The sequence below is a fragment of the Macrobrachium rosenbergii genome, chromosome 4, assembly GCF_040412425.1.
Source record: "Macrobrachium rosenbergii isolate ZJJX-2024 chromosome 4, ASM4041242v1, whole genome shotgun sequence".
Lineage (NCBI taxonomy): Eukaryota > Metazoa > Arthropoda > Malacostraca > Decapoda > Palaemonidae > Macrobrachium > Macrobrachium rosenbergii.
This window is the reverse complement of record NC_089744.1, coordinates 49,063,031-49,077,727: the sequence shown is the minus strand read 5'-3', so window position 1 is coordinate 49,077,727 and position 14,697 is coordinate 49,063,031. Positions and strand designations below refer to the sequence as shown.

Below are 14,697 nucleotides of genomic sequence, written 5' to 3'. Positions count from 1 at the left end.
GTAGCTGATATTTACAGTCCTCGGAAGTGCAGTGGGCCATGAGAGACGCCTTCAGGGACCTGTGAAGCCTCTCAACCAAGCCATTGGCCGCTGGGTTGTAAGCCGTGGTGGTGTGATGCATTGTCCCCAGCAGCCAAGCCAGGGTGGACCACAACTCGGACAGGAAAGCGGGGCCCCTGTCGGTTGTGATGTGGCCTGGGACGCTGAAGCGGCTGACCCAACTGGAGAGCAGGGCCTCGGCACATGTGCTGGCGGTGGATTCTTGCATTGGTGTGGCTTCAGGCCACCTCGTTGAATGATCTACCACCGTCAGAAGATATCTGGACCCACCTGATGGGGGAAGGGGCCCGACGACGTCGATATGAATGCGGCCGAAGCGGCGCTCTGGTTGCGGGAACTCGCCTACCCCGGACTGTGTGTGACGTCCCACCTTGCTGGTTTGGCACTGCAGGCACTGTTTCGCCCAGGTCCTCGCGTCTTTCTGCACTCCGTGCCAGACGAACTTCCCTGACAGCAGCTTGGCTGTTGTCCTGCCAGAGGGATGTGAGAGGCCATGAATGATGTCGAATACCTGGTGGCGGCGGGAGGCTGGGACCAAGGGGCGGGCTGGCCGGTACTGACGTTGCAGAGGAGACTTGGGCCCCCAGAGGTGAGGGGCACGTCCCTCCACTTCAGGGACGTGACGGCGGTGCGGTAGGCTGGGGTTTCTGGGTCCGCGATCTGTTCCCTGGCGAGGTCTTCATAATTTACCCCGAGCTGCACCGCATTCAGCTCGACTCTGGAGAGGGCGTCCGCCACGGGGTTCTTCTTGCCGGGGAGGTACCTAACAGAGCAGGTGAACTCGGCAATGGCTGAGAGATGTCACTGCTGCCTGGAAGACCATGTGTCCCCCTGCTTGGTGAAGGCGTGAACCAGCGGCTGGTGGTCCATGAAGATTGTGAAGGGTGTGCCCTCCAGGAGGAACTTGAAGTGCCAGGACTGCTCAGTACACTGCACAGAGTTCCCTGTCGAAGGTGCTGTAGCGGGCCTCTGCGGGGTTGAACTTCTTGCTGAAGAAGGCAATGGGCTTGGGAACGCCACCGATGACCTGTTCCAGGACAGCACCACAGGCAACGTTGTTGGTGCCCGTCGTTAGTTGGAGGGGGGCGCTGGGATCCTGGTGTGCCAAGGCGGTTGCCTCGGCAAGGGCGGCCTTCGTCAGGGAGAAGGCCTGCTGCTGGCTGGGTCCCCAGAACAAGGACTTTGGTTGGCCTTTCAGAATTTCCGTCAGGGGGCCGTGGTGTGCGCGACCCCGGGGATGAACCGCCTGTAGTAGTTCACCATCCCGAGGAACTCCTGGACGGCCTTGACGGAGGTGAGGACAGGGAATCTGGTGATGGCTGCGACCTTGGATGTGAGCGGGTGGACACCTGCCGGGGATATCTCGTGCCCCAGGAAGGCAGCTTTCTGGACGCCAAAGGTGCACTTGTCAAACCGTACGATGAGGCCATTCTTCTGCAGGTGCTGCAGGACTGCCCGGATGTGTTTCTGGTGCTCACTGTGGGACCTGGAAAATATAAGGATATCATCTATGTAGCAGACACAGAACTTCAGGTCCCCCAGGATGCTGTCCATGAGCCACTGGAAAGTCGCCCCGGCGTTCCTCAGGCCAAAGGTGGAGACGGCAAACATGTAGGACCTGAAAGGCGTGATGATGGCGGTCTTTGGTATAACCTCTGGTGCGACCGGTACCTGAAAATATGATTTTAAAAGATCTAACTTAGTGAATATTTTGGCCACATGAAAGGAGGCCATGAGGTCCTGCATGTTCGGCAGGGGGTAGTGGTCGGGTTCCGTTGCAATGTTAAGACGCCTGTAGTCGCCGCAGGGTCTCCAGGAGCTATCCGGTTTCTGCACCATGTGGAGGGGGGAGGCCCACGGGCTGGAGGCCTTCTTGCAGATTCCCATCCGCTCCATTTCAGCGAATGCTTTCTTGGCCTCCTGAAGGCGTGGTGGGAGAATCCTCCGGAACTTCACATGTGTAAGGGGGCCCTTAGTTTTTATATGATGGTATATGCCATATTTGGCTGGGGCCCCAGGGATTTAGCGGAGCTCGGGCCTGAACACATCCGGGAACTCCATCAGCAGCTGTGCATACTGGTGGGGGGCGGTGGAGCAGATGGTGGGCGCCTTGGGTCCCGTTGCCAACAGGAGGGACCGGCAGGAGTCGGTGTCAAGGAGGCGCTTCTGCCCGATGTTGACTGCCAGCCTGAAGTGAGCAAGGAAGTCAGCACCCAGGAGCGGGGTCCCTATGTCTGCGATGACGAAGTCCCAGGAATAACTCCGGCCAAGGATGGAGATCGACAGGGGCCTGGTGCCATAGGAGAGGATGGGGGATCCGTTGGTGGCCGTCAGGGAGGCAGCCGGATCCGGTTTACGCTTGAGGTCCTCTCTGGATGCCGGTAAGATTGATCTAACGGCCCCTGTGTCGACCAGCATCATCCTGCCGGAGACGGTGTCGCGGACGTAGACATGTTCAAGCCCAAACTATGTCAGGTGCCCAGGGACCCTGCAAAGCATGGAATCTACCACCACATTAAAACAAAGGGTCCCCCAACACACCCAAAGTTCTGGAGACTCGCCCCTCGGCACCTTCAGGAGGCCAAGGATGCTTTCGCCAAGATGGAGCGTATGGGCATATGCAGAAAGGCCTCCAGCCCGTGGGCGTCTCCCCTCCATATGGTGCAGAAACCAGACAGCTGTTCAACGAATCTGGTTGTTCTTGGCAGGAAAATGGGATCAGGGATCAATTGTGAATGTGAAAATTCTCTGATAAAATACAGCTTATGAAAAATTGACAAACAAGAGACCATCCGTGAATGGTCCAAGGACATGACTGCTAATATTAGGAACAGAAACCTGCTACCACGAACCACTCTATCTAAAATAGATAAATCTCTGGCAGATACAGACATCCATACCAGAGAACAATATTCTAATAAAGGAAGGACAAATGACCTAAAACAGGTTGCACTGATGTTGTAAAGTCCCCACTCAAAGCATTCTCTATAATGAACATCCCGTTTTCTGTGGTGCCTTCACATCGACCTGGGGTCGGCAAAAACCCATGCTACCACCATATTTGTAAATTATGTATCTTATTGTCTTTCCAAATGATCATGCATTATGTACATGTAACGGAATATTTTTGTAACAAATCAGACATTATTAATCAAGTTTTCTGTATGAACCTGTACTGTTTTTGTAGAGAAATAGTTTGACCTCAGGTCACCTGTAAATCTTTGTACCCGTGGTCTCTGCAAAGTACGTAGATGTCCGCACACCACTTCATAAGCAGATCGCTTCATCAGTATACTAGCAGTACTTGTCTTCCTGCTCATTATTTCGCACCTCTCACAGTGGTGACCCACGGAGTGGTTCCCAGAAGCCATTAACGGACCCAAACGGCGACTAAGTCTTGGCCCGATGAACCTCACCCACACCCCTAACGGACTAACTACAGCGCTCTAACAAAGCGTTCGGGCATTTACCAACCCTCGTCAGCAGGTCACCAGCATCATTAGCAGACCCACATAGCACGCTCCCCCAGCGTGTTTTGACGCAAGTGTTTCCAGTCCTAGTGAGAGTGTGAAACGAGCATGGATGTGGACATTCCCAATCCCGTACAAATTACCGCGAACCTCTTGGAGGCAGACACCTTCCTCTCACAACCCGCTCCCATGCGCACCTCTATGCCGGTACCTGCACCCCACACAATGACCCCCCTGACAGAACAACCAAAGACGGCCCTTAACATAAGGCTGCCATCATTTACCAAGGAAAACGCAGCGTCCTGGTTCTACAGGGTCGAGGGGAAGTTCAGGGTAGCAGGCCTAACAGACGAGGTGTTGAAGGCCGACATCGCCATCAACGCCCTCCCGGAGGAGATATACAGGAAGGTCACCCTGTGGTTATTGATGACGTCGGTCCCCGCCACCTTCCAAGAACTAAAAGCTACTCTCGTCGAGACCTGCTCCCTGCCGGTCTCCGAAAGAGCTGCCCATGCCCTCGACCTCGCCCTTAACCCCTGGCAGGAGGGAAACCTCTTGGGAACGTGGCATGCCCTCCAGAACCTCCTCCTCCTCCCCGAGACTGACAGCAATGGCAGGCGCAAAGAAATCAGCCTGTAGAGGGAGATCTTCCTGCTGCAGCTACTGCCGGAGGTCCGTAGGCAAACCACGGACACATATACCCTGCCGGTCGAGGACCTGATCAGGGTAGTGCAGCAGCTGACGGATTCCACGAAGGCAGCCAAGCGGGTGACCACTCCTGCACACTCTGCCAACTGCCTCCTGCCGGAGGACCCAACCATGGAGGCCGTCAATGCCGTCAAACAGAAAAGGCCGTCCCACTGGCAGAAGAGGGAGGGGCCGGGGCTTTGCTATTACCGCCGGAGGTTCAGGAGAGCTGCCCGGAGATGCGAAGCCCCCTGCCCTTTCTTCCCTCCAAAAAATGGAGGAGGCGGCAGCCAACCGCACAGGCCACCATGGCAGCAACAGCAGCAGAAACACCCAGGTGCCCCTTACCAGTAGGGTTCTACGTCCACAACACCATCTCCAGCAGGATGATGTTGGTCGACACAGGAGCCGTGCCTTCGATGTTCCCGCCTTCAGGAGAGGACTGCAGACGCCCATCCTCTCCTACAGCACCAAGCTCCTGTCGATCTCCATCCTTGGCTGGAGGTACAGCTGGGAATTCATCTTCTCCAACGTCAGGACCCTACTCCTAGGGGCGGACTTCCTTGCCCACTTCGGACTGGCAGTCGACGTCAGCCACAAATGCCTGCTGGACACCGACTCCTGCCAGTCCCTGCCCTTGTTGCCGGGCCCCAAGGAGCCCTCCACCTGTTCTGTCGTGCCCCACCAATACAGTTCCCTCCTGAAGGAGTTCCTGGAGGTCTTCAAACCCAAGCTCTGCCAGATGCCCGGGGCTCCTGCAAAACACGGGATATACCATTACATCAAAATGAAGGGCCCCCAATGCACGCAAAGTTCAGACGACTTCCCCCGCAGCGCCTTCAGGAGGCCAAAAAGGCCTTCACTGAGATGGAGAGAATGGGCATATACAGGAAGGCTCCCAGCCCGTGGGCATCCCCCCATCACATGGTGCAGAAAGCAGACGGCACCTGGAGGCCCTGTGGCGACTACAGGCAGCTGAACCTTGCAACAGAGCCCAACCACTATCCCCTGCCAAACATGCAGGACCTGATGGCCTCTTTCCACGGGGCCAAAATTTTCTCAAAAATGGATCTCTTAAAATCATATTTTCAGGTACCAGTAGTGCCAGAGGACATCCCCAAAACCGCCATCATCACGCCCTTCAGGTCCTACGTCTTCGCCGTCTCCACCTTCGGCCTTACAAATGCGGGTGCGACCTTCCAGAGGTTGATGGACAGCATCCTGGGGGACCTGGACTTCTGTGTCTGCTATGTCGACGATATCCTAATTTTTTCCAGATCCCAGAAGGAACACTTGCGGCACATCTGGAAGGTCCTGCAGCACCTGTAGGAAAATGGCTTCGTTGTCAGGTTCGACAAGTGTACCTTCGGTGTCAAAAAGGTGGAATTCCTGGGCCATGAGATATCCCCAGGGGGTGTCCGCCCGATGTATCGACGGTCGAAGCCATCGAGAAGTTCCCCACCCCTACCTCCATCAGGGCTGTACAAGAATTCCTCAGGATGGTCTACTACAGAAGATTCATCCTAGGGATTGCTCACACCATGGCACCTCTGACGGAGGTCCTCAAGGGACGTCCAAAATCCTTAGTGTGGGGCCCCGACCAGCAGAAGGCCTTCCTCCTGACGAAGGCCACCCTTGCCAAAGCAACATCCCTAGCCCACCAAAACCCCAACGCTCCCCTCCAGCTGACGACGGACGCCAGCTACGTCACCTGCAGAGCTGTTCTGGAACAAGTCATCAAGGGGACCCCCCAGCCGATCGCCTTCTTCAGCAGGAGGCTCAGCCCCACTGAGTCCTGCTACAGCACTTTCGACCGGGAATTCTTCACAGCTTACCAGGTGGTACAGCACTTCAAGTTCCTCCTGGAGAGAACTTTCACAATCTGGACTGACCACCAGCTGCTGGTCCACGCCTTCACAAAGCTGGGGGACTCATGGTCCTCTAGGCAGCAGCGGCATCTTGCGGCCATCGCAGAATTCACCTGCACCATCAAATATCTCCCCGGCAGGAAGAACCCACTAGCTGACTCCCTCTCGAGGATCGAGATTGACTCAGTACAGCTCGGGATCGACTACGAGGACCTCGCCCACAAGCAGGCTGCTGACCCCAAGACCCCCGCCTACCGTACAGCCGTCACGTCGCTGAAGTGGGAGGACATGCCCTTCAGCTTAGGAGGATCAACATTACTGAGTGACATTAGCACTGGACGCCCCCGCCCCCAGTGCCTGCCTCCAGACGTTGGCGGGTCTTCGACATCATCCACAGCCTATCCCACCCCTCCAGAAGGACAACAGCCATGCTGCTGATGGAGAAGTTCATCTGGCATGGCATACGGAAGGACGCGACGGCCTGGGCAAGTCAGTATATGTAGTGTCGAGCCAGCAAAGTAGGACAGCACACCGAATCTGGCATGGGCGAGTTTCCCCAGCCAAAGAGATGCTTCGGACACATCCACGTCGATGTAGTGGGTCCTCTTCCCCGATCAGGAGAAGCCAGATACCTTCTAACAGTTGTTGACCGCTCCACCAGGTGGCCCGAAGCTACACCCATGGAAGAAGCCACCTCCAGTGCGTGCATGGAAGCCCTACTCTCCAGCTGGATCAGCCGGTTTGGTATCCCGGACCACATAACAACAGACAGAGGACCCGCTTTCCTGTCCGAGCTGTGGACCTCCCTGGCATGCCTAATGGGGACCACTCACCACAGCACCACCGCCTACAACCCCGCAGCCAACGGAATGATGGAAAGGTTCCACAGGTCTCTAAAGGCGTCCCTCATGGCTCGTTGCTCCTCTGAGAATTGGAAATACCAGCTGCCCTGGGTCCTCCTTGGGTTAAGAACCGAGCCCAGAGCCAACGGCGACCCCTCCTCAGTGGAAAAAGTCTACGGGAAGACCCTAGTAGTCCGGGGGAGCTCGTCGCAGAAGATATTCACATAACCACATTTTAAATTTCCGTTAGCAAGTACAGTATATCCACGATCTGTGTTAGCAGCAATCTTCATCTCATAGTCTAGAGCTTTGCATTCTTTTGAGTTCACCGCATGATCATATTTATGATATTTGTGTCTCACAATTAATACAGCGCATTCTAACAGCGTTGCAGACCTTTTTCCTGTGATTTCCTGTGCATTTTCCACATGTTAACTCATCAGCTTTATTTTTTAACCCACAATTTTTTTCTAAGCGACCATATCTTTGACAATAACAGCAAGTGATGACATGATACCTGTCTCTCACCGTATAGATGCCCCACCTTAGTTTCACTTTGTCGCCATTATCATGAACAACCTTCCTAACCACAGGCTCACACTTCAGTATCCAATGAAACTTTCCGCTGGAGGCTGGCTTTTTAAGCACAACTGATATCTTCTTATCAATTTCAGAGATTGATTGCGAATAACTGTTCCTCTCAATTACGCCGTTTGCCACATCCCGTCTGCTTCATATGTATTCCAAATCATGATCTTAAGTTTATATTTTCCAATCTTCTTAATGTCAGTTCCCTGAACCTCGTTGCTAACCTTATTCGCCACCACGCCCCGAATACGTTCATCTGCAAAATTTAAAATAACATGCCCATGCTTCGTCGACCTCGTATCAATAATAGGGATGTCATTTAAGACATTTGCAACATCATTCCTTTCAGTGACCTTCTCAGGCTGTTGTTTTGACTTAATGATCAACAAATTCTTTCGTTTAACTTTGTCAGCATAAGTTATCTCCTCAGGTTGAGGACCAGCCATATTTTTCATACTTAAATCAACTTTCATTTCAAGATTTTCAAATTTCGTCCATGTGCAGACTGCGCACTCCTATCGTCAAGTGCAGGGGACAGCTGATCCTGCAATTCAGCAATTTTGGCTTTTTAACTCTCAACTTCCTTTTTAAGCGAGACTTTTATAATTATCTCGCCATTTCCAGGCATACTCATAGCAGTTTGGGCGTAGCCACTTCAGTTTCGTAGTGTTTTTCTTACTTCATCAAGATGCACACATTCTTTGTGATGCATCCAATCCATTCTCCTTGCTCACTATCTTCATTCTTGCAAGAAGGACAGATCACTACAGTGTTTTTAATAGTCATAACGACTAGGTAACTCCATTAATGGGGATGGGACAGAGTTCAAAACAACTTCGTCCGTAATTGCACTGTTTCACTCGGAGCAACGCAAAAACACGTCCGATCCGTACAACCTCTCACTCCACGACAAATGATGTGATAGTAATAGATAAAATGAATAAAAGTGATTGAGCTCACATTCATAATAATAACAGCACAAGGAATAATGATGGCCTTCTCATACTACAATGCATTGCCTACCTAAAGAGGAAATGCTTACATTTAACTTTGTAAGAGATACTACAGTCATTAAAATGTATTTCATGCAGCTGCTAATTATTTTAAGTTGTGATAAAATATTTCTCAATTTTTTAAATGATTCAACTTGACAAAAATATATTAAGTTTTCTTAAAATTTCACAAACTTAACGCCGTTTTCTCTCTTATACCTTTTGTTTTGGTTATTCCTCATAGCGTTTGTAAAGTAAGCGATCCGTTCCAGTCTATCGGCGAAGTGTTTTGTATAGAAACGTCATAGTTGACTTTGACATTACTTGTCAAGTAGAAGAAGAGATTATGATTATCGACGACATAGGAATGGAAAATTATGACGAGGAGGATGGAGAGATGATGGGTAATGGCTCCGTGTCAGAATCAGAGGAAGATGACACCCAGCAACAGCCTCCTGCCACTTCTGTCATCGTGACCAATCTCGTTCTTCAGATTTTCGATGATCCAGACGAAAGGGTAAGATGATCTTCCCTAATGCACCAAGATGCTGTATAGCTCATTAACATTGCCGAAAAGTAATAATGTAGTTGAAGACGTTGTACTTCAAAAAATGTGTGGACACTGATCTCGGGCACAGTAGCACAGGGTAGCTGAGCCCAGAAGTCTCCTTCCAATAGTGGGAATAGCCTAGGGTGTCAGGGAAGACAAGCAGCCTAAGATAGTTTGCAGTGGTATTGATGAATACTCCCCCACACGCTGAGGAATGAAAATTCAGGTCTCACCAAGAGCACATCAGATAGTTCTAATGGACACATGATGGAATTTGATTTCATTAGCCCTTTTCTACCTTACTGATTGTCAATGTCAAATTAATATTAGCTTATATAGACCAGGTATTGCTGTTTACCTCATCATTTGTGGTTTCGTAAATTTTCTCTGATCCCATTTATTTTAATAGGTATGTATGCTTGGCTATAAAATTAATCATGCTAGTTGATTAAATCTTACAAGTTACCCATGTTCTGATCAAGTTCATCATTAAATTTTCATTTGCCAGTAGTTTCTCATGTGATTTTAATGAATTGTACACTCATTTTCATATGAAATTCATAGTTAACCCATAACACATCCTTTCTGTGCTTAACAGTATGAGATATCCAGTGAAAACTGGGGTTTCTAGGGGGGAGAATAGATATGAGTGAAATACAAGGAGGCATCCTAATATAACCTAATCCATGGTGCCCTGACCTTACCTGGTGGGGACTTGGGTAGCTAAAATTAGTATGCCACAAGTCATTGAGTAAAATGCAGGGATGCAATTAACTAGATTTTTGGGTCACCTCTGACCTAACCCATGCTAGAAAGCTATGGGATGTATGGCAGTATTGCAGACAAGGATGCATCTTCCTTTCAGAATTAATTTCTGCAGTCTACAAGTACTTTACATTTTTTATGAATTCCTCAATGAAGAAAATTGTAGCTGTTACCTAGGTAGTTGTATAAAAATAAAAAATGCTGTAAGTTATTAAGGGATGCTTCTGAGATAATGCCAGTTAATTTCCAGCCAAGCACATGAACTACATTGATTGTCCCTGCAGAAATGCAAACCATAGACTCATATATAGGAGTATTCCTCAGAGTGAAGTGGAAATGGTCATTGAAGCTTAGTATAAAGGTGGTTAATTGGTGGTAAACCAGCACTTTTTAATTGGCTGTCATTCATTTTAGAAGTGTGTACATTCTGCCTGGCTTGGAGTTGCACCTGTTTTCTTTCTGAATGTATGGTGTTTGCTTTCACAGTAGTGTGAACAACATAGGCAAGAAGGATGTGAAGGGATGGACAGCTGCTTTATATTCTGTGTTAGTGGATTCCGACCAGTTTTGCTTGTTGTACGGGGGGTAGGTCATGTAGCCCATATTTTTTGGCCCAGCTGCCCCATCATCACCTGCCTCAACCTTTTTAATGAGGAATCAGCTGGGCAACAGAACAAGACTTCCCAAGATGTTACTTTCTTCGTCTTCTAAGAAGTCTTTCAAGGAGGTGGGAGACTGGCTTTCGGACAAAAGGGAGCAGGGCAAAGCATCTTTCGCTTTTCCTCCCTCTTATTGTATCTGCAGGAGATACTTATCGTATGTGACCGGTGAAGCTCCTTCTTTGGGAGTTACTGCCTCCTCCCAAGGGGACTTCTCTGATTTCATTGACTCTTCTTGCCGTTCTGCATTCATGTCGGCAAAGATAATGTTTTCTTCTGCAGAACTAGATCATCTAGTGAAAGACGTTTTTAAGGTCGTCAGGGTCCTTAGTTTCCTGGATTGGACGGTGGGCACACTGGCCAAGAAGATCGAGGACCACCAGGAGCTAGCAGCAGATATCACCTCGGACTGGCTCGGGGTTCTGTCCTGTGCCAACAAAGCTATTAGAGATGGCTCCCTAGAACTTTCCACCCTTTTTACTACTAAAGAAAGAGAGCTCTGGTGCTCCTTTACTTCTAAGGGAGTTACACAAACTCAGAAGTCAGCCCTGTTGTTCATGCCACTAGACCAGCATCATCTCTTCCCGCAGGACACAATCAAGGGAATTGCATCAAATTTTCTAAAGAAATCTACGCAAGACGTTGGCCCAGTCGTCTAAGCATTCCAAGGATTCGACCACCTTGCAAACTACTTGATAATGTTTGGACCTGAGGGATATCAGACTGATATCTCAAGGGCAGAACTATTCTGTGGGGCTGGGCCATGGATTCCAGGGGGGTCTAGCTGTGGGGATAGGACTCTCGGCATTCTATCTGGTTTGCCCATAATATGATTAGGGTGGGGTGATTGTATTCTTGTCATACTCTCAGTCCCAGCAAGCAGGTTTGGCTTACACTTGGGCCACTCTAATCGTATTGTGCCATCCCCTGTGGGGTAGGGTAGGGGGCGGACATTTAGGAGTCAGCTCTCACTTGTGCCATTAGTGGAAGAATAAACTCTGTGAAAGGCTAATGATATCTTTTTAAAGTTTTCAGGTTTTTTTTCTGTCTATTCGATCTTTATGAACAGTAAGAATAAAGAATCGAGTACCCCTGGGCCCTCTGATGATACTGTTTTGGCACAGATGATGACCTCTGCCCCCACCTTGGAGATTGAAAATTCTCCAAATGTTGACGACCCATGCAAGGAAAAGGTTATCCCTGTAGAAAAAGAATCTGGCATTGTTACAATGGAACCATTCTCCTTTGAGCCAGATGTTTCTGTGCCTGTGTCCATATCAAAAAAATAAACAAAAAATAGTTCAAACTTTTCAGCCATGGGCCCTTTCGAGCCTAAAAGAATAAACAAAAGAAAATATAGACCTGACTCAACCTTGGTTCACTTTGATTCCCTTTTGGGAGAATCAAACTGGTCAAGGTTTTTGAATTTACAAGCCAACTAAGAAATATCCTTATTAAAATTGAAAAATTACTTGTTGAACCAATGCCCATCACAAGAGATGAGCATAAGACAGATTAAAAAAAGGGAATGGTTGGTTGAAACAACAACCGAATCCAGTCAGAAAATTATCAAAATATTAAAAACATAGAGAACATAAATATAAGCGTTACAGGGCATGATACCATGAACAGTGTACAAGGCCCGATACCATGAACAGTGTACAAGGCACAGTGATATTACCAAATCTAGAAGAAGAAATACAAAACAAATCATTGTTTCTAGATTCATTACAGAAAAGGTACAGCAATGTTGAAGACTGTGAACTATATGAGGTCCCAAGCAGGAAAGACAAAAATTAATCTTTCAAAATAGCAAAAATAAAGTTCAGAGGCCAAACCTTGCCCTTGAAAAATAAAATGCTGGGATTAAACAGGGAACTTTCTGTTTGCCTCCCAGTACAACAAAAGTCTGTAGGTTTTTCTGCTCCTTTGTACTTGACCCATGGGCTGCTACAATGAGGCATGCTGTCCTCATGGGAAACCGTCGATATCTGCGTCTTCCCTCCATATTTATCTGATTTGCTAGGGGTTCAACAAGCATTGTTCACCCTGAGTCATAGACAAATACTGGAAGACCTCGCCTGCCGCCTGACGCGATAGCTTTGCTTCTGAGGCATTGAGAAGAGTTCTCCATGACCCAACCTCCTGTGTCGGTTACGCAAGAAATGGTTCATCAGGCAGTACATCCCTGCTTCCCTTGCAAGCATAGCCTTCTTGCTACATGGCAATGGACAGCTGGATATCTCTTGCGGTCCTCTGCAGCACTGTTCCAGGGACTGGATCTTTCTTCGCTGGTTGGTGTCATTGATTGGACTTCTTCTCGGGTCAGAGTTGCTCTTCAGCAGGTTGCGGATTCATTGTATTCTCCACTGAGGGTTACTTCCCTCTGTTTCAGTTGTGGAGGATGTAGGCCCCATGCGGCCTAGTCTTCCATCTGAAAGTAGCCTTTTTCTCCTCAGTTGAGATGTAGCTACTGATGAGAAGCTTCTTTCGGTCTTGCCGTCCCAGGGACCTGAGGTCCCGGGTGGCATATGACTGTCGTTAGGGTTCCTGTCTTGTGCTTTGCACGCGCCCTTGTGAGAATCGGGCAGAGATCTGCCAGCTTAGGACCATCTCTCATCTCGCTCTGGCCTTGGTGTAGAAGGTGGACGATCTTCATGGACCTTCTTTGATGTGAGCCTACAAGGTAAGGGGATCAATACTGACTCCTTGGATGTCGTTGCCGACTCCGAATCCGTCGACATCTTTTGCCAGGTTTGAGTCGCTCTTGAACCCCTCCTCCTTGGACTTTGTAATCGATGATCCAGATCAATCACTACTTTGTCATGTTAGGGAGCTGCAGTACTTTCCGAAAGGCTCAACATTCCTAACCTGGATGTCGTCAACATTTTCGCTAGTACAGTTATACCTCGATCTTACACAATTCGAGTTGCGCGAATTCACAGACGTGAACTTTTCATTGGAACCTAACTAATTGTCATAGAGTGAGAGAGATTAGTGTTGTCCTTACTTAAGAGAGTGAAATTATTTAAAATTATTTATCAATGAGAGAGAGAGAGAGAGAGAGAGAGAGAGAGAGAGAGAGAGAGAGAGAGAGAGGTTGTCCTTACTTGAAATATCATCCTTAGTCCTCCTAATAATTCTCCATCAACTCCTATTCCTGGCTCCCATGCTTCTGATCCTGGTACTGTAGCCAGCCTCGAGAGTAAGGTTGATCATAAATTCAATCTCGTAGTTAATACTGTGGCTAAGTTGGGTGAATCGCTTAAAGTCCTTATGGGTGAAGTGCAGAGTATTAAACAAATGTCAGTGCCAGTGGAGGAGGTGGCTGGCCTTCCCGCTGACGCTCCCAGACGAAGGTCACTGCCACACTCCCCTGAACCTGGGAGCAGACACATTGGAGGTCCAAAGGAGGTTAGCAGGGTTTGCTCACAGGCAGTCGCCCCCTCATCCGACTCAGTGCTTTGTAATTCTGACAGCTGTTGGAAAGGTGCCACAGTGAGCACCCACCAGTTATTGTCTGACTCCAGTAGTGACTCTAGTACTAATAAGAGGCGTTTTTGGCGCTTCCCAGGTGAATCTTATCCCTTGAAGAGACGTCATGATGGAGACGCCTCTCCCTTTTCTCTGAAGCATGCAAAAGACTGTTCCGCTAGTCTGCAATCGGGTTGCAGTACGTGGCGCGGTCCTGTTCGTTCTTCTTCTGAGCGTTCACATGCTGAACTTCATCACTCAGCTCATAAGCACTCTTCTAAGAAACGCTCTCCTTCTTCTGGGTGCCCATATGAGTGTTTGCCAGACCGTCTCCCAGTTGTCGAGAGCTCGTCTCAGACTCTAGAGCGCCGCCTTGCTCCCCTGAGCACCCACCTCGAGCCAGCTTGGCTCCCACAAAGCACTCGGCGTTAACCGAGTGCTCGGCGCCAGCTGTCCACTCGACTTCCACTGAATGCACACCTACATCATCGTCTCCCACTCACTTGCCTGAAGATCCTTCTTTCGTGCATATCAAGAAGCAGTTGGAAGATGTTTTGGGCCTTCTGGATAAGGCTCCCCCTTCATATAAGCCTTCTCAAGACCTTATTTTTTCTCCTGTTTCTTCAGAGGAGGAAGTAGTAATAGTACCAGACCCCCCTCCTTTGTTTTATACTTCCTTTATGAGATATTTTTTGGCAACCATCCCCTCGCACTTCCAACCAGCTGCTCCAGTGTTGCCCAC

General features: G+C 49.2%; 1 protein-coding gene across 1 annotated transcript in view; it reads left to right on the top strand.

The window, feature by feature from the left end:
* Positions 1–8,727: 8,727 nt before the first annotated feature.
* Positions 8,728–14,697, top strand: part of sra (RRM_RCAN_like domain containing protein Sra) — a 61,976-nt gene continuing 56,006 nt past the window's right edge. The window contains exon 1 of the mRNA XM_067096700.1: positions 8,728–9,024. Coding sequence (XP_066952801.1) covers positions 8,854–9,024 — 171 coding nt within the window. The 5' untranslated portion in view covers positions 8,728–8,853. The remainder of the gene's footprint in view (positions 9,025–14,697) is intronic.